The following is a 19,853-nucleotide window of genomic DNA, read 5'->3' on the forward strand; positions in this document are numbered from 1 at the left end:
AAAACCAGAGCATTGAGACAGGAATGAAATTCTACCTATTATAAAATATTGATACAAATAGATACATAGAATATTGTGATACAAAGGAGCTAAGATGTAGGCACTGTTTTATTGCCTATGAAATAAAGTATATTTTGCATTCAACCTCAGCTTGAAAATGTACTTAATGTGATTCAATCAGATAATAGACCATAAATACTTTATTTAGGAACATTCACCAGTAAAGCATTTGGTTATTTCTTTGTAGACTAATTCGGCTACAAATATGGTTATGGAGAACATTTAAAAATGTACTCACTTGTCAAATCACGTAGTCCACAGTTACCATAATTTCTTAAGACTATAACCAAGTAAATTCAGTGACTGATCTCCAGATCTCTGAAACCCTTTTCCTATATTCTCTCTGTTCTCCTCCAACTTCTCCTCCCTCTGGACTTTCATGGTACAACTCTCCTCCTCTAACACACTATTTCACTTATTTTTTCTGTCTCTCCACAACTTAACAACATCTACATTACATACATATCCACTACAGCGAGACCTAAATAAAACTCATAAGAATTTCAAAGCTCAAAAAATTTGGCATGGTAACATGATTTCTGCTGTGTACACACTGTAGTGCATTAATGACTGGACAGAGACACAATTTTTTGTTGTTAAGGTTCTCTACTCCAGCACACTGCATTTGAAAGGAAATAATGACTGTGAAATTAAACTGCATGACTCTTTGAATTTGAGAGTATGTACATCCATATCTGGTGAACGATTAAAGTCTTTTCTATGCAGAGCATTCCCATTTTAGTCAACCAAATGTAACTGGACAGCGGGCTGCTCAGTTGTTTCTTGGCCAACTCTGTATGCACTGCATCCTTTGTTCTTGCACAAGAGATCAAATGAAAGTTCTGGAGTTGATTGTAGATGTATTTCTGGTTGCATCTGGAGTCTGCTGCTGTTGTGTTTCAGAATAAGTGGCAAAAAAATGTCAGTTCCATTTAAAGTTTTTTAAGTAAAGAAATAATAAATCAAATATTTGATTTATACATTTCCAAACCATGTGTCAAAATAATCTGTTTGTTACAAGCATGAATGCACTGGTGATCTTAACAGTAGCCAAAGACCTGGCAGAGACCAAAGATAAGCCTCAAAGAGATAATGACCAGATTCTAGTTTGATCAAAAAGAATATTAAAAAAAACTTAAGTTCTGGGACAAAGTCTTATGGACAGATGAGAAGATTAATCTGAGCCAGAGTGATGGAAAGAGGAAATAGTCGATAAAAACAGCATGGAGGGTACACTTGATCAAACTATCTAAAAAGAGCACAACCAAGGAAGTCATCTATCATCATTTGGCAATGTTTTCAGCCAGTCATTGATTTGCTTCCAATCAAATAAATATATTTTAAACATTGTTCATTTTCACAATTTGTTTCCATAAAAGTATGATGTATAAAAAGGGCCATGCATGAAAAGAACCATAGTTCCCATACAGATGTAAATATTTTGCATTTCTATCCCAGAGTGCATGTTTCATTTCAAATCCAATGCGCTTGAGTCCACAGCCAAACCTGGCGTGACTATACCACCTGAAAGGGCATGGCATTGTCAGGAAACTTACAGATTACAAACTTCTACTTTCTGTGACTTCTTTAGCAGCAATTTGTTAGCAGCATTTTGTTCCCCATTCAAACTATACAGACATGTGCGAAAACCATTTGCCAACCTGCTCGATTCATGTACATGTAGTTGTCTTGGGCCATGGTGGAGCTGTCAAGCACCTACACCATTTCTATCTCTTTTATGATCCTTAGTGGACACATAGAAAATAATATAAAACCACAAAATTAATCATACACATAAATGTTTATCATAAAGCATTTTCCTGTACAGGTCCTGGAGTTCAGTGCACATTTTAGCATTTTCCCTTGTCTCAACATATAACCTAACATCTCTGATTATTGTACCAGTTAATTAAGTTTTTCATGAGGTTAAAAATGGTGTATCAAAGCAGGGAAAACTGAAATAGGCAAGGCAAGTATACTGTATAAGCAAGCTGTTTGATTATCCTTGCTCAGGTGCTGCTTCCTAGTGGTTAAATAAGGAATTGATGATGAAAACTGACAAAATGGCACTGGGATTTTGAACATTTGTATAAAATTTAAAGTAAGATAGAGAAGGTTGTGTAAAATTAATCATAATGAAACATAGGTGTATGCAGCTGTATAGCTTTTTTCAAATATACATCTTCACTAATTATAAAAATGTAACACTAAGGCACCTCATTTTGAGCAAGACATTTTTTTCTCATTGGCTAGATTATGTAAGGGATAAATAAAATGTTCAATATGCAGTGCCTAAGAAACATTAAATAATCTCTTTAGCTGCCCTAACCTGTTATGATCCTGCCCCTCATTTGCTCATTCAGCAAAGACCTGTATTTTGAAGACAGGAGAAACAGACAGAATCACATGCAGACATACAGACAGACACACACAGATGATCACAAGATAGTTTACAGTTGCTTCATTTACAAAGCTAACATAAATACCCGCTTGTACAGGCAGTAAATGTTTTGTTCAGACTACAGCAGCACCTCAGTATGACAGTGTTGAAGGAGGAGACAGAGAGGACCTGCGGATGGGAGGAACTCCGCACTGCCGCTGCAAAATAAGATCTGAAACCGGAGTCCCTCTTCAGGAAAAGCATTGTGTCAGCTGAAAGGCTAGGCAGGAAAAGCCACACACACACACACACACACACACACACACACACACACATTCTTTCTCTTGCTCTCTTTCTCTCTCTCAATGAGTCTATAAATGTCCCAATATGGTAGCACTAATCTGAAGTGACATACATAACCCTGGGGATACTGGCATCAGAACAAGAGAAGAAAAGAAAGCAATCAAAGCTGATCAAGATGTGACCCAGTGCTGTTTACTGATAGGTGTTCTGTCCCCCCACAAAGCAAAAATACAAGGTCTTGGGAGAAAGTAATAATCTACTGCTACACACAGGTAGCAGGTCCTCTTACTATTCCTCCCATGCAATCAAGTCTAGAACAAAAAGCTGTTTTGTGTTCTGGCCTATTCCTTCTGAGAGTGCAAATCCGGGGTAAGAATACAACCGGCTCACAACGCTGCAGTTAAGTCCTCATAAATATCGTATCCAAATTCCGTCTGTGCTTTAATAGACTCAGAGGCTCCTGGTACAGTCTAGTGCATATCTGGGGCTCCCTGGAGGGTCACTCTATAACTGGAGGAACTTACCAATACGTCACCCGTTTTCTTTAAGAACCTCCTGATCTGAAGGCACTGGGAGTAAGCAGTATCCTACATAGTTACTGCATAGGATGCTGTTAGATTTGTAGTTTGGGAATGTAATAAGAGGACTGCCAGACTGGAATGTCTAAGCCATTCAAATCCTTAGGTTTTTCTTCTTTACGTTTTAACAATTACTGTAGTAAATGTATGTCATTCAAGGTCTGTGATGACATTCGGAGCAATTTCGTCTTGGTCGCCTTAGTTACTTGGATATGTAGACATAAAACATATGCCGAACTGCGTGATTATAAATATTGAAAACACTGACATTTACACGCAGTGCTGCGGGTGAGCTATTCCCAATGCCTACGTATCCAAGTGAACTGATCTTCTGAAGACGAGGATACAAAATAACTCGCAGATATTCAGAATGGAGACAACATACCTCGTATGTTTTCCATCCAGTCGCACTTCAAGTTCTTCTCCCGTAGAATAGACATTCTGGCTGACAGGCTAGTCATAAATGACGCCTTAAGAAACTTGAATTGGCGTGCGTTGCACTATCTACGTCGCACTCGTGAAGAGAACTTACCTATTACGCCATCACGTACAGGTACGCAGACCTCGGTTAGACTTACCAAAAGGATCAGCGCTCGCGTGATAAATGATAGGTCATGCTTAACTCAGTTTCCCGAAATTAAAACAATGACCGTGACAATACAATGTTAAAAAATCTCTTTGTAATGCTCAGACAAAACTTTCCCAGGAAATACTTTCCTTAAAGTATTAAAATACAAAAGTCAGGACTATAGAATACATTTACGGAATTTAGCTGACGCTTTTATCCAAAGCGACTTACAATTATGATTGAGTACAACTTGAGCAAATGAGGGTTAAGGGCCTTGCTCAGGAGCCCAACAGTGGTAAACTGGCAGTGGTGGGGATTGAACCAGCAACCTTTTGATTACAAGTCAAGCACCTTAACCACTGAGATACCACTGCCCCATTTAAGGTGAAGGTGGGCTTGTCTGACACACCCAAAGTGAGAATCATACCCCTAGGCCAAAAGACTAACTCTATACCAAACTAATACTCACCACAGGTAGTTTTGGCCTGCTAATTGTCACTTGAAATAAGTGAAGCTAGAACAGTGGTTATTCCTCTTTCATTACGCAACATCAAAGAGCCAAACGTGTCAAAAATGACTAATCAATTTACTGGCTTAATCACTCATAACACAAATAGAATGAAATTTTTTCATATCATAAAATAAAATCTGTTTATTATAAATTCTCATTATCTTTTCCAAGTCATGATCATGCACCAAATGTGTGTGTATAGTGTTTAATACTGTATACTCTTATTTACAACACAGTTAATAAAAAGAGAGTCAGTGCCACTTAGCAGTTTATTAGGCATTTGTGTGTAAAACGTTTAAACACGATCAGGAAATTGACATTAGCCAACCTCGAAAACTGGGTCCCTTTCACAAACTTATATTTTCAACAAGGTTTTGCTGAAGCAGTTAAGACACAGACACTTAACATTCTCCACCTGAGGGAGGTGATAGAAATGTGCTACATCAGGGACCACAGGCCATACAGATAGACACCAAGCCGGTCACTTCTTTAGCCAACACACCGCCAGTTTAATGATTTTCCCTTTGCAAAAACAAAGACCTAAAGACTATGATGTTAAAAATCATCATCAAATAATCATCATCCTCATCATCATAATGGTGCGTGTCATAATTCTCAATTTATGTCTTTGGTCAGAGGCCTCCTTGGGTTTATCACCACTGATTTTCAGTGCAAAAGCTACAATTTAACAGCAATTTGGTGGGAAAGTTTGTTGGAGATATGAATTCAATGATAAATGCATGGGGGAAAGTATTTTCAAAAAAGTCATCACATCTCATGGTCTGTCATATGGACCGCACAATTTAATGAGTTTTCTTTGTTTGAACAAGACAAACATGTGCAATGACTTGTAAATTAGTTTGATGGTAAGAACAGCTAACATCTAAGATCCTTGGTGTCAATCGTGCACTCATATAGAAAGTGCTGTTAAACAGTACCACTGTAGCCTCATAAACCATAAGATTGGAGTTGACAAAATGCCCTCTTTCAGGTCACTGACAAATTATGGGTCCCTGTTCATTTTCTAATTAAACATAAGATTTCCCATGGTTAATACAATCCAAATACTTAATTTAAAAAAAACAAGGGGTTATTTGAGTTAAAATTCCCTTTAAGCTTATGCAATGCTTGAGTAACTACACAGAATTTAAGACGTTTTAAGTGAACCTTGTGAGATGTTAACAGGAGAGACTAGAATACTTTTTCTTTGACCTGCTAAACACATTTAATTGCATTTAATTACTATCATTTTATATCAGGCTTTGAATGCATTGCATTTCATGCCAACTCTTCAGGTAGTAGTAATGGGTGGCCAAAACTGCTGGTCCATATGGTGTTGTATTATTTTGTATATCAGGTAGGGCTGTTTGAATAGGCTATAACAGTCTAGGGGAAAACTGCAAGTGTCTTTTTTGTGCTTTATAGACTACCACGTCAGTAACTAAAGCGAAACATAAAGACTTTTCGGCATGAATGACATTTCTGTATGTGTGCGTTGTTGGCTGGTTGGTGCATTGCCCATCCCTAGGTCCAAGCTTAATATTTTAATAGAAATGCATTTCTTATTAGGACATTCAGAATTCAGATAAAGATGGAATGCCCTTTCAATTTCAATGAAAAAAGAAAATGAAAAAAGCATTCACAGTCATGATCAAGTAAATACAGAACTTTTCTTTAGTCCAAGCAGGTACGATTAGCTAACTTTTGCAATGACAACTTTTGTTCTGACAGTATATGACCACCAAGGGAAACCCAGACTTTTGCCAACAGGACATTTAAAAGGACATTAGTACTTTCTGAATTTGAGCCAGTTAACCGAAACCATATATTAGACGCAAAATTTTTAAAATCAAATTGAATTTAAACATCTGGGGCACATTCTCCTGTAAGGTCACCCACATACACAAAATTCAATCTTTAAGGGCATCTATTGTTCACTTATCACTGCCACTCCCTGGGGAGACATATCGTTTACAGAAATGATTAAAATAACTGATGGGTGTCTTGATTTCAATTCAGTGCTAATACTTTAAACAGCACTTCACAGCAGTTACATCACAAAAATGAAAGTCCATTCAGTTCTATCACAGAACACAATTCTATCAGTTTACCTCTTTAAGACATATTTTGGTCTTCAGGGCCTTTTGTCAGAAAGTGAACACAAGCTGAATTCAGTCAATCTCTCTTGCAATTATTTTTAAAGCATAATTGTTTTTGTAACGCTTTTGTAAAAGAAATGCAATGTTACAAAAAAAAATGGAGAGCAATGTGTGAATAAAACATACAGCAAAATAATCAACACCACTTAAAAAATCTCAGTCCATTAATCATTATTTCAATATAAACTACCGTCGCATTTAAAGAACTGATAAATATATCCAAATGTATTTTTATTCTGTATATACTTATATTTATATATGTAAAATTGTGAGCAATGGAAAGAAATGCTAGCATATTACATCGGAGAAAACATTAGAACCTAGTTGTTGTTTTTTTTAAAAATCAGTGAATGTTGTAATTTAAAAAAACAAAACAAAAACAGAAAAAACCCACTATGAAAACGTATCAAATGGCTGAGGCAGGGTCATTGCACTTCCTCAGATTGGCCCACTCATTCCTTTTTGAGATGCCAGCTCATTGAGTTAGCCCCTCCCATTAGCATGGCCTCTGTCTGTAATTGCTTGCTTATTTTAATGTTGGCCAGCAGAAATGTGAAGAAAAACCTGTGCAAACATGCTTTCTGCCTCATTCACCCCCTCATCATGGTGCCACTGTGTACAGTACAGCTAGCTCAGTGTTTAACTCCAACATTGAAAAGCAGACACTGCCTTGCCTTACTCTCGGTTAGGAACCCAGGGGCTGTTAAACCCATCAATAAAGAATTGTAAAACCATCTCTAAAAGATTATTGTTTCTATAAAGTGGCTTAGCAATTGTTTGCCCTTCTTGCCTGTGGCATGAAAACCAACCCAATCACACTCTCGTGCCAAATCTCACCCTTCAACCTCCCCACCGACCAATCAAATGAGCAGAAAAACTGACCATCACAGTGCCACAGGACAGTTAGCTTGCTCACGTGCGTGGGATGCATGGCGCCTTGAGTCTTCTGTTGGCATGCTTATTGCTCTAAAGACACTCTGAGAAAGAGGGTGAGAGAGACAGAGAGAGAAAAGGAGAGTGAGACAGTAAAATGGAGGGAAACGGCTGTGTCAGAGGTACAAGACACTACAAAGGGGAGGTAGGGGGGTGAGAGAGTGGGGAAGAGGGAGAGAGAGAGAGAGAGAGGCAAGGTGCCAGAGGAGCTGGGAGTTATCGTGCCAGCAGTTTGATGAGGTTGGCGCACATCTCGAAGAACTCGATGGTGTGGCTGCCTGGCCGGGGCGGGCAAGACTCCCCCACCGTCGAGTCCACAGAGGAGGTGAGTGAGGACGCCAGGGAGCTGTCGCCGTGCCTGCCACCTGGCACTGGCGGTGTGGAGGGCGCCGAGCCTTCACCCTTTACCCCGTCCTCACCCTCAGACCGCTCATTCTTGTCATTCTTTAGGGCAGTCCGGTAGTTCCCCACAGAGCCAGAGCGGTGAGGGGTGGCGGTGCCGGACTTTGTCTCCACGACATCATCTGGAGAGAGAGAGTGGTAGAATGAGGTCGAGGGCGCTAGGAGAGGAGACGGTAGATCAACAGATATGACGAATGAGTGCTTCTTCCTCTCATAAGAATATAAGTGCTATAGCCAAAGCAATGTAATAATGATGTTTGCTTGTTAACATCATTCAATATTAAATATGTGGAACATCAGCATCAGCAGAAATCGCACTGATGAAGTGCTGATAACACCTCTTTGAATGAAATATAAGAACACCACATCCAGGAATGTGAGGCGGGACTCATACAAAAAACTGAACACCCAAACCCACTGGCAGGTACTTGGAGGAACTCATGATTTGTTTCTTAAACAGAGCCCTTGCCTGACCATGACATTCACATACCAGTCATGATATCTGAATCATACTGGTCAGCAAAATACTATTTAACAAAAACCATTGCGGCCTGTTAAAATTTCTGACCATAAAAAAATATATATTATAATTACCCAGTATCAGTTGCAGGAATGTTTGCCAATTGAAAATCAGCATCGGTGACAAGACACTGGTTGACCATATCGGTCAGGTGCCAACACAGACCAATCCTGTTTCAATGACGTACCGTCTATGCTCCGGAAGTCAAGAAGGTAGGTCCTGCTGTCCACCTGGTAGAGCTGCAGACTCATCTTGGTCTGCATGCCCGTCACTGGGTTCTTCCTCCGCACTCGCAGGTAATAGGGGTTAACCACCTGGGAATCACACCAATCCACCAACAAACACAGCCTCACTACTCATAGCACTAATTCTGAGTTGACTAATGTTTAAAAGGGAATAAAATTAACATGTACAAAATATGTAAAATTCAATATTGTAACCATTTTAAATATACATTATTTAAATAATTTCACTTTTCACAATTAGATTTCTTATTCATTCAAACTAAACTGGTTCCACTGAATTATGATGGCACATCTTCCATTTTGAAGAAATTCTTTTTTTTTTTTTTAAATCATATCATTGCTTAGTAATTTTATTTCCTAGATTTTTATTTATTTTTTTGATCAGACTCATCAAGGCTTCCAATAAGTCTTGGCATGATTGTGTGCACTGCTTTTTAAAAACAGCAGTTAACACTGTGACCCCTGACAAGACTGTAGCCTTGTCCTGATAACAGAAGCAATGAACGCCAAAGGACAGCCAGGGAGATACAAGGTTGGCTTCCTTTAAAAAAAAAAAAATGCTGGCTCAGTCACCATCTACCTAACAGAACTTCAGCCAGTGAGCTCTTCTAACGTCTTGGGAAACGGGAATGTACATGCATGTGGGTGTTAGAGTGTGTTCCAGTCTGCTGTCTCAATTATATCACTTGCCAGAAACTTAGGAACCACAGTCCAAAGCTGTTTAGGAGGAAATTGACCCTCAGACCAAGAGGTCATGAAAATCATACAAAACAATCACTGAGCAAAGCACACTGTTAATGTTTATGGAAGTGAACTGTGAGATGTGCCTTTCATTCATTAATGCTGCAACCCATCCCCTCCCATTGTGTTTCTCTGCCCTGTCTGTACAATCAGACAAAATTACAAGACCACTACCTATGGGATGGGTTATTTTAAAAGTGATTTTATTCATTACACTATTATGGCACACTGTTCATCAATACCTTGTTACAATGTTTTATTTAGTACCATAAGTTTATCTGCATATCTATTATCATACAGCTTAAACACATTAAGCTGTATGATACCTTTGATATTATTATGCCTTTCCTCCCCCTATGTTTTAGTAAAATATTAAGTAACATTAAGCAGTACAAAGTCTGCTCCCCCAAGCCCTCACCTTCCACTCATAGTCCAGCTGCTTCATGGCACGACACACCTCGCTCATGATGTCGTTGGGCCTGCTCTGGCTGCGGATGCCCAGGTGCCACTTGGCACGTCGCACGCCCAGATGCTTGGACTTCTGTGGGTTGAGCTCGTCGAGGGTGTGGCGGGGCCGTGGCTGAGCCTCTGCCACCAGGAAGGGCACGCGCTCCGGGTGAGGTCTAATAGCGTGGTGCGCCGGCAGGTCATCCAGGAAGGTGTCAGGGGGGCTGGTGGCCAGGTAGAAGTCTCTGGCCTCGCTCATTATGCGTCGGTTGTCTATGATCAGGTGGTAGGCTACAGCTAATGGGTCCTGGTGATTATGGCTATAGGCAAAGCAGAGAATATATGGAAAAATATGGACAGTGAAAAGAAAGAAAAAGGGGAAAAAGGCTAACTGCTTGGCCATGTATTTAATCAGTGCAATACATCTCAGATATTACACAACTAATGGTACATAACGAAATAATCCAAACATGCATTAACACACAAACGTAAACACACCTGTAAAGGCAGTTCAGCACCTCCTCTTCAGTGCATTCAAACTTCTCACACACCTCCTTCAATGCTTCTTCATCAATCATTGTGGTGCTGTAAGAAGCATCCTCTGGGAACAGATATTTTGGAAGGTCCTCCTTAAACCACTCATCTTGCCTGAAAAGAGAGGAAGGAAATGAAAAACAAGATAAATTTCAAAATGTTAGTCACATAATGGAAGAAGAAAATGTATAGATGCTATGAGGTGAAGAGCTCACATTAAACAAAGCTGTGTGCGTGCGTGCATGTGTGTGTGCGCATGGTATAATCACCGGATCTCTTTAATGGTGGCTCTCTTCATGGGGTCCACCTGCAGCATGTGTTTGAGGAGGCTGATCACGGCCGGGTTCAGGTACTGTGGCGTGAAGAAGATGCCATCACAGATCTTCTTGAAGAGTGTCGGCACATGGTCGTCATCGAAGGGCAGCGTCCCACACAGCAACGCATACAGGATCACCCCACTACTCCAGATGTCCACCTCAGGTCCTGCATACAGCCTGAAGGGCCAGATCCACCACCACCCACCTCCCAGGCCACAGGCCATGGGAGAAGAGGAAGGAGAAATGTGAACAACAACCGAGGAGCCAAAAACAAATATGAAAGAACACCATGCCACTGGAGGAAAGGAGTGGAGCAAAGGGCTCATGAGGAACAGCAGCAGTTACAGGGACCGAACACTCTACCTGCCCGAGATGACTTCAGGAGCCGCATAATTAGGGGAGCCACAACTTGTCCGCAGAAACTCGCCGTCTGACATCATATTCGACAGTCCTACACAAGATAAATCACGAAGTTTGCTGCGAGTTCAACCAACTTTCTAACACCCATAACAGTCACCAGTGAAAGGCTTGCCAGGATCCTGAAGGATGCCAATGTCAATATGTAACACCTTAAGTTGTTCAGGTTTTATTTTTTTGCCATTTCGCTGCTCACCAAAGTCAGCGATCTTGGCGTTCATGTGAGCATCCAGCAAGACATTCTCAGGCTTGAGGTCCCGGTGCACCACCATGTGTCTGTGACAGTAGTCCACAGCCGAGATGATCTGCTGGAACAGACGCCGGCTCTCCTTCTCATCCAGCTGGTGGGTGAAACACCATGTTCACAAATGCATTTTCTCAAAAGGGGTCCTATATGAAATCACTAGAATGTGGTTACAGTGATTCATGTGACCACCTAGCGACAGCCATGTGAAGTTTAAGGAAACCAGTTTGTTGCAAAAGGGATGAACCACCAGTTTCAGACTTGAGTAATTTATTATCAGCAAATTTAAATTTTGAATTATATATATGCGCCCATATTTAAATTATGCTTAGCTATATAATACTACTGACAAGAGTCTTACAAGAAAGTGAATAAACAGAATGAGCTACATGCATTATTAAAAAGAGAGAAAAGTCATACCTTTCCATTTTTGCAGATGTAGTCAAAAAGCTCTCCCCCAGATACATATTCCATAACCATAAATATGTCTGTCGGTGTGCAAATCACCTGATATCTGCAATCACAAAAGGAGATACAGAATCAGTTTCCATAGAACATAAGCTTAAATGTATGGTAAGAATACCATTACTATACTATTATTACTACAATAAAACATATTGTAATTGAATATATGTACTATACCTGGCACCATGTTGCTACTATAATATTTCTCATATTTAACTTTAGCCTACTCTGAGCCTATGCTGTGGTACTGGGGAGGAGAATCCGCCTGATAGCTTATCCTGAGATACCGCTTTGTGAGGAAACATGGGAGTATGCCAACCCAGAGCACATGTGCTTTGTAGACTTGGAAAAGGCATTTGGTGGTCGTGGTAGGAACTTACACCTATGCTTCTTTACTACACTCTCCAAGTACAGGTAAACCTACATCACCATCCCCTGATCATGATATGGGTACTGACCAAAAACACAAGATTGTGAATACAAGAGGCAAAACTAGGTTTCTCCACAGGGATGCTGTGAGGGCCTCAGAGTAGATCCATTACTCATCAGGACTGAGAAAAACCAATTGTGGTGGTTTGGGCATCCAAAAAGGATGCCCCCAGTTGGTTCCTGCTGGAGGGATTACATCTCACAACTAGTCTGAGAGCATCTGGGTGTCCGACAGGAGTAGCTAGAATGTATCACTGGGAAAAGAAAAGTCTGGGGTGATCATCTACCGCCACTACCCTCAGGAGGAAAAGCTGAAAGACGACGACCACCACCACCAAATCTCTCAAAACATTTAAAAACTTAGAATGTCTTATAATAATGAATAACAACACATCATTAAAAACAAAACATTCAAGATAGCATACAGAAAATACACACAAAAACACTGCCATGAGACTTGAATGAGGTAGAGAATGTTTCTGACCATTAAAAAATGCAGTGCGCTCTCACAAACACAGGTTATGCAAAATCACCAGAGAATAGAAAACAGTAGCAACAATGTAAATGAGAATCTGGAGAGGTGCAATAGAACCTTAGAAAAATGTTGATAATCTGTAGTTCTAGTATGACAGCCATCACCATGAGTCAGCACTGAAAGAACTCTCCACTTCAGCTTCATTGATGACGTTGACAACTATAGTGCCGTGAACCCGGTGGTGGTTATGGAACTTAAATGATAAGATTAGGTGGGCTAGGATGAAGGTTAAACCTAAAAAGTCTAGACTGTTAAAGGTAAAGAACTCATAATGGATGACAAAAGTACTTCCATCTATACTGGAGAAAACTAGTTAAGAGTTTAGGTAGATGGTACAGTGCAGCACTAAATGATAAAGAGCAGGTTGCAGTGTTGAAGACAAAACCGATAAAGGCCAATAAATCGTACAAGAAATCTTGTCTCCAATTTAGCTGCTACCTCGTGTTAGATGGCCGTTGACAGTGTATGAGGTTCCAGTTACAGAAGTTGAGAGATTGGAAAGTGTTTTGAATAAGTTTATAAGGAAATGGTTAAGGGTTTTCTGTTGTATAATAAGTACAGCATGGTATGGGAGAGGAGCACTGCCGCTACCGCTGAAGTTTAGTTGAGGAATTCAAATGAGATAATGTAAGTCATGAGATGATTTTGTTAGGATCAAAGGATGTAGTGATAAAAACAACAGCACAAGCGATAAAAGCAGGGCAGAAGTGGAATCCCTGTACAGCAGTGCAGCCTGCACTGTTCTAACTGAGCGATGACATTGGACAGCTGAAATGTGGGAAGTCAGGTCTTGGATCAGGTGATTCATGGAAGGCATTTAAACAAGGCCACATCACCAGAAAGAAGACGAATAATGGTGAGCTTTATCTGTGAACAGGACGAGCATGCACATCGTGCACTAGCAGTGTCGCAAATAAAGCAAGGCCAGAGGCTTCTCTGGGAAAGCGTGGAGAAGAGGAAAATCACCTGACAAAAGCTGTGGACAATGGACGCAGGTCTCATCGGGTTTTTACTTGGAGCAACTTATGACGTCCTTCCAACTCCACAAAACCTTGGACAGGGGGTAGGCATTGTAAATTATGTATGGGAGTTGGCATGCTGAAGCATTTTTATCAGCGTTTAAGGTTAGTTTGTCACAGGGTCAACATATACGGAGACACGATCAAATGCTTAATGTTTTAGCAGGTTTGTTTAACGATAAATGGCTAGGGGTTAACGCGTTTCCGAGAGGTAATGCTAATAAAGCAATTAAGTTTGTATGAGAAGGAGAGCATGCTGGAGAAAGAGCACTGGCTTTAAACATTGGTAGATGGGTGAAACGTGATATTGGAAATTGCTTGTGGACATAGGTTTAAAAAAAACTACAGATCCCACAGTGTATTGTGCTAACTACACATGGTGGTGTACTCAGAAAATAAACTGAATTTATATTATAGAGCTTACAATTCCATTTGAGGATGCCAGTGGATGAAGTGTTTGAAAGGAAAAAGCTGAAGTATGCAGACTTGGTGGCTGAGGTGAGAGAACATGGGTGGTAGGAGAAAATAAGACTGGTATAGATAGGTGTTATGGGATTTGTAGTCAAGTCTGCCACATCACTTGTGCAGTTCAGCATTATAGGCCATAAATTAAGAGTAGCTGTGAAGGAACTGTCAGACGTAGCTGAAAGGGCTACCCAGTGGTTATGCATAAGGAGAATCAAGTCAGGTTGCGCTAATGCCCCAGAAAAGGTGGGGTGGCTGAGGTTTTCACGGCATAGCATTTAAGAAGTGTGGCTTGGTTTAAAGAGAGCTTGGAGGGGGGTGGGGCTGGGACACCGGACCTTACTGTTGAGCCTACTGGAGGGGTCATTGGCTTAATTAAAGGAAACACTGACAAAGGGAGGTGCCTACATATTAACCCCTGAGAAGGCTCGCAATGTTGTGGCTAGCTGGAGTGAAGAGAGTAAGCAGGTTCCTATTTGAAGCTCTAACAGAGTTCTATTGGCATGGGATATTCAACACCCTAGGTTATCCTGTGTATATACACAACATATACAATTAATGCTCACAAACTTGAGTGGAATTTGATTGTTAGAAGATGAAGGCTTCCTACTACCAGGTTGTGCTCACGGTGGTAACTATAGCACATTAGATACAGTGTTAGATACAGATACATTAGATACAGGCTCTGTGTCAACAAGGCTGGGCAATATGCAGTAGTCCATAATCAGTTAGCCTATGCACCAAATTCAGAGACTGACACACTTGTGTAGGCTTTTTGGCAGAGGGGTGAAGATGCTTAAATTAGATGCACATGTCCAGTTTATTATGCTCTGCTGATTGAGACTGCGCAAACTCACCTCATAAGAAGCTTGAATGGTTGTTACCAAAACAAACAATTAGTTAAAAATTGAGACATGATGGGTCTATTGTGAAAAATCTGCAACCAGTATTAGTATGTATATCCATACCTTATTAGTATGCATGACAGCAATATTTTATTCATGAGTTTGATAATCACATGACTCATTTCGGGACCATGCTGGTTATCTTTGACTGCTTTGATCAAAGGTATGCAAGCAAAACTGCTATCTTCTGTAGTCCCACTAAACTTGGACAATGTATTTTTTTCTTGCAGGACCACCGTAACTCATCTTGGTGGTTTTGAAGCTGTACAGTCTTGTGCTTTAAATCCATGACAAACCATTTTCTATGAACAGTCCAACTGCTGCAGTATTTTCTATTTGCCTGAGAATCTTTAAGATTCATTTTTCTTTGCTGGGCTTGTCTGATGGATCCCGTTAGGTTTCCTGAGTCGCAGTATGTGACTGCTTTCCATTGGATCTTTTTATTTTGGATACTGCACAGCATTCATATGCATTGTGTAAAAAAAACTGTTTATGCTGTTGTATAAGAAAAGCCCCCTACTTCTCTTAATTTGCATGTAATTGTATGTGAGCCTTGGGAAAACCACTATCCTGGTCACTGGGGATACAACCCCAGAAATCCACAATGATAAAAGGGGATCTCTCATCCTGATTCAAAGATACAGTGTACTGCAGACCCACTTTTTTCTTTTTGGTGAAGTTGAGCAACCATGGCAAACTGTTCATAATCAGGCTCAAAATATTAATCTGACATTGCACAACGAACCTAATTTGCCGACACAATACAAATTTCATTTAAAACAATAATCTGATGTTTCTTTTTTTTCCCCCCAAATGTGCACAAACAAACCCACTAGAAAAAGTTATTTTAATCAGCTGGTGAACATCTTGGCAGAACAAAAAAATAAATAAAATCACATTTTCCATCATAATTTCCAAGCTAACTTCCAAGGAATCTGTGCACCAAGTTGCTAACCAACAGGGTAGCAGAGGACTAATGTTTCAAAAACACTCCTAAACTGAACATGATATGCCATACCAAACCCTCAAGGAGCGTATTCATCCAGGTTCAAGCCCACTTTAACTACTACAATGAATCAGCAAGGGCAAAACGGGGAAATGTTAAAGTAACTAATTTGGTGAGTCATAGAGTACCAGATAGAGACAGTGGGTGAGAGTCACAAGATGAGGAAAGAGCAAGAGCCAGAGGAGATCTGATTAGAAAGAGGCAAAGCCGGCTGTATTAATCCATTAATCCAAATTAATCCATCAATTTCTTGACGTTGAGAGTACACACTGATAGTATGTGCCAATAACACAAAAACACTCACTTAAAAAACAAAGGCAGATCTGACCCAATCCAATTGCCAGTCTTCCAAAATCTAGTTCTACCTGTCAGGGAAACAGCTATTAAACTAAATTTCCAATGAAATGCGGTTACTCACAGTTTAATTATATGTGGGTGCCGGAAGAGCTTGAGGTTCTGGATCTCGCGACGAATTTTGCCTACAACATCCAGGCTGCGGATCTTCTGCCTGTTGAGGATCTTTACAGCTACTTGGTGCTTTGTCAGCTCATGCTGACCCACTGCAGAGAAAGATCAGCGAGAGAACACTGCATTAAAGAAGCAAAACATTTATTTACATTCACATTTTCAGCATTTAGCAGAGCCTCTTATCCAGAGTGAATTACAGAAGAGGTCATCTACTCATAGAATGCATGCTAGCCAAATAAATATATTTAAGGCACTGAAACTTTTTAGCATGCAAAATAGGTCAAGAGCACCAAGCAAAAGGATATAAATCTATGAATTAGAAGGGAAAAAGGCATTGGTCAAGGTAACTTGATGTTGGTCAGGTAACCTCAACATCAATTTTTTTTTTTTTATTTCTAACCCATATTAAACACCAATTTATGGATGGATCTCCATCTTACAAGTCTTCAGTAAACATGACTTTAGAAAAATTAAACCAAAAAAGTATGTATTAAACAGTCAAACTGATTTTAAGGACTCAGACAGAAGCAGGTAGGTATTAGCTATGAGGAACCTAGAGAAAAATGAGGGGTGGATGACCCAAGTGCAGCAAATGAACCAATATGACTTAACTTGCTTTAAATTTCTTAATACAGGAAATAAAACTGTTTCAGACCAGAAGAGTTACTGTCTCACAGCATGAAAACAGTGATGCAACTCAGAAAGAACACACATTCCTTTGCAAATTATTTATGCAATATTTCCATTAAGAATGTGGTAATCACAAAAGGCCACAGTCGGCGCATTCCATTTAGCAGTGTGCTTCTAATTTATTACAAGAACCAACATGTTTACTACAAGAGAACGTGCACAAGAGGGAGAAAGAGAACAAATTGTTCATATTGATTTGACCAGTACTCAGTTAATGCATTAATCTGACAGCCAGTCAACCAAAGCAGAGTGAGTCACTGGGTAGGGTAAAAGGCCCCTATAACAAAGCCTATTCCAAAGCAGAACTATTACACATCAGATATGTCTACAACATACATACTTCTCTGATGTTATCCTAAGGACTTTGGCTCAGACAACTAGTTTACATGCAGGCATCAGAATGACAGACAACTGTCAATCCTGTAACCCATGATCCAAGTAGAAAAATACATTCAGCCCAAAAAAATTCCAACCAATATCACCCAATATGTAATATCGGAATAACTAGGCCAAAATATTCAATATATTCATGCATTAACAGCTGTATCCTATTATGAATTTGTAATGAAAAAGCTACACAAGATATCGTTCTTCAGAGCAAAGAGACCTTAATATATGATCTCGGAAAAATAAGTATGCCAGGTGGGTGTGTACACACTGAATTACTGCAGCAGATATCCAAGAAGCATCAGTTAAACAGCTCACCCGATAGACAAGCAAGGCCCAGAGTCCATTTAATTCTAACTGTACCAAACATAGGACAATAAATGTAATTTCGTTTGCCTAATTTTTCAGATAATGCCAAACTACTCTTTCCACGCAATAGTATTGATAGTAGGTGAAATATAACTGAAAATCTAACAGTTCCAATTAAAATTAAGCAGACTATGCCATCCTTGACACCAAAACATGGAATCCCATTAACGTTAAATTATAAATTACAATTTAAGTTATCCTTTAAATGTAGAGATGTGCACCATTAACCCCCCTGAGACAAAACGCACTGCCATTATTGGTTCAATTACAACACATTTTTGTCGCCCTGCAAATCTGACACACGCCATGGCAGTCTTAGCTTTTCCTTGAGACGCAGCAAAAGCATACCAAAACTTTTTTGTTGTTACTATAAGTCCAGGAGACTTGTTACCGTGGTAAATAGTTGGGCACTGTATCATCATTTAAAGAGATTTATAAGTTAGCGTTGAATACTACTAATACTAAAGACTTTCCTGTGCAGTAATAGCGGAGTCTGTAGAGAGCGCAGCAACGCACCTTTGGTTACAGCTAAAAATGTCTAAACCGGCCAGGTAGATAGATAGTTAACCTAGCTACCTACCAAAGTTAACACCCATTTGACTTTACCCTCGCTTTTAGCAACATGCTAACGCTAGCTATTTGCTGGCTATACGCAACGAAATCAATAACACGTTATCCTAGATGGCTAAAGACCCGGAACATTACAAGACAAGCGACTAACAGGTCATTGCTCTCTGAGTCTTAGCAAGTAAAAATAACTGAACTAACGCTAAGTGCGTGATTTTTATTGAAACGTTGACACCTGTCAAATACAGAACCGAGGTGAAACCACATCCACATATTCAGAACCTAGGTTAACATACTTCCGACAAAACTAATAGCTAACGCTAGCTAGGTTAGCCAGCAAAATGCAAGTCGCTCTATGAGAGTGCACTGTGTTAGCTAGTTAGGATAACCTGCGATTAGGTTTCGTAATCTCATAGACGTTATTAGGTATGCCTGAAAAGACACGTTAAAGCCATCTATAAAAGCAAGCTAGTTGGCTATCTAGAAAGGTAATTAGCTAGCTAACGCTAGATAACTGTCCTACAGCTAAACAGCTAAAACCTAAACCTATAAAGCATATAGCTAGCTAACATTACAATGTGCACCGAACTACAGAAATGTCGACACACGTGAACTCACATAGCCAGGTAGCTAGGTTGGTTAACTTAATTCTGATTATATTAACGGCAAAACTGACTTGGAGTAAGCTCTATCCAGTTAGCGAGTGAGCTAGCCAATAGCGATCATAAAAGAAACAAACGCCCAAGATAGCTACCTCGCACGCTAGCTAACCGGCTAACGCTAATTTCTTAATTTCCAATCGGAGCCACAGTGACATCTGTGATTCTGTTAGGCAGTGCAATTAACGTCGGTCGATAAAGTCAGTAAAACATGAAACAAAAACTTCACGAGGAATTACCTTTAACTTTCCCAAATGTTCCTACTCCTAGCGTGTCTCCGAGAATATAATGTCCTATTTTCACCCTGCCTTCATGTTTAGGTTTGTCCGTCGCCATCTTCCTACAAATGCCCTACCTGAAGCGGCGGGCTCAGTGTTGTAATCTACGCGTACAGACACCGCCAGCTAGCAGGCTAACTACACACAAGCAAACACATACTCACATTCTAACTTAAACTAACTAGAAACATAATGCACAATTTCCGGGTTTCATAAAAGTCCCCCTCCAAATCACTTTCAAGAGAAAACCGC

General features: G+C 40.0%; 1 protein-coding gene and 1 long non-coding RNA gene across 2 annotated transcripts; both read right to left on the minus strand.

Annotated features, from left to right (window-relative positions):
- Positions 1-62: 62 nt before the first annotated feature.
- On the minus strand, positions 63-3,795 carry LOC113570167. The gene is made up of 5 exons (XR_003409871.2): positions 3,707-3,795; positions 2,592-2,720; positions 2,390-2,430; positions 1,722-1,804; positions 63-949 (listed from the first exon to the last, which is right to left on the minus strand). It is a non-coding gene; the product is annotated as an uncharacterized LOC113570167 (long non-coding RNA).
- An 856-nt stretch (positions 3,796-4,651) lies between these two features.
- prkaa1 (protein kinase, AMP-activated, alpha 1 catalytic subunit) lies at positions 4,652-19,784 on the minus strand. Its single transcript, XM_026998517.2, has 10 exons — positions 19,563-19,784; positions 16,602-16,743; positions 11,780-11,873; positions 11,312-11,456; positions 11,062-11,149; positions 10,651-10,875; positions 10,346-10,495; positions 9,819-10,167; positions 8,602-8,728; positions 4,652-8,016 (listed from the first exon to the last, which is right to left on the minus strand). The coding sequence occupies exons 1-10, from the start codon at positions 19,657-19,659 to the stop codon at positions 7,709-7,711; spliced, it is 1,725 nt and encodes a 574-aa protein (XP_026854318.1). The 5' UTR covers positions 19,660-19,784; the 3' UTR covers positions 4,652-7,708.
- Between the last annotated feature and the right edge of the window lie 69 nt (positions 19,785-19,853).

The sequence above is a fragment of the Electrophorus electricus genome, chromosome 6 (genome assembly GCF_013358815.1).
Source record: "Electrophorus electricus isolate fEleEle1 chromosome 6, fEleEle1.pri, whole genome shotgun sequence".
NCBI classification, from domain to species: domain Eukaryota; kingdom Metazoa; phylum Chordata; class Actinopteri; order Gymnotiformes; family Gymnotidae; genus Electrophorus; species Electrophorus electricus.

What these genes read in the sequence shown, in the direction of transcription:
- prkaa1 (XM_026998517.2), bottom strand. Translation starts at nt 19,659, where the DNA reads ATGGCGACGGACAAACCTAAACATGAAGGCAGGGTGAAAATAGGACAT. An exon ending in AACATTTGGGAAAGTTAAAG is followed by an intron (nt 16,744 to 19,562) that starts GTAATTCCTCGT and finishes CTTTCTCTGCAG; the next exon opens with TGGGTCAGCATGAGCTGACA. An exon ending in AGCTGGACTATGAGTGGAAG is followed by an intron (nt 8,729 to 9,818) that starts GTGAGGGCTTGG and finishes TGTGATTCCCAG; the next exon opens with GTGGTTAACCCCTATTACCT.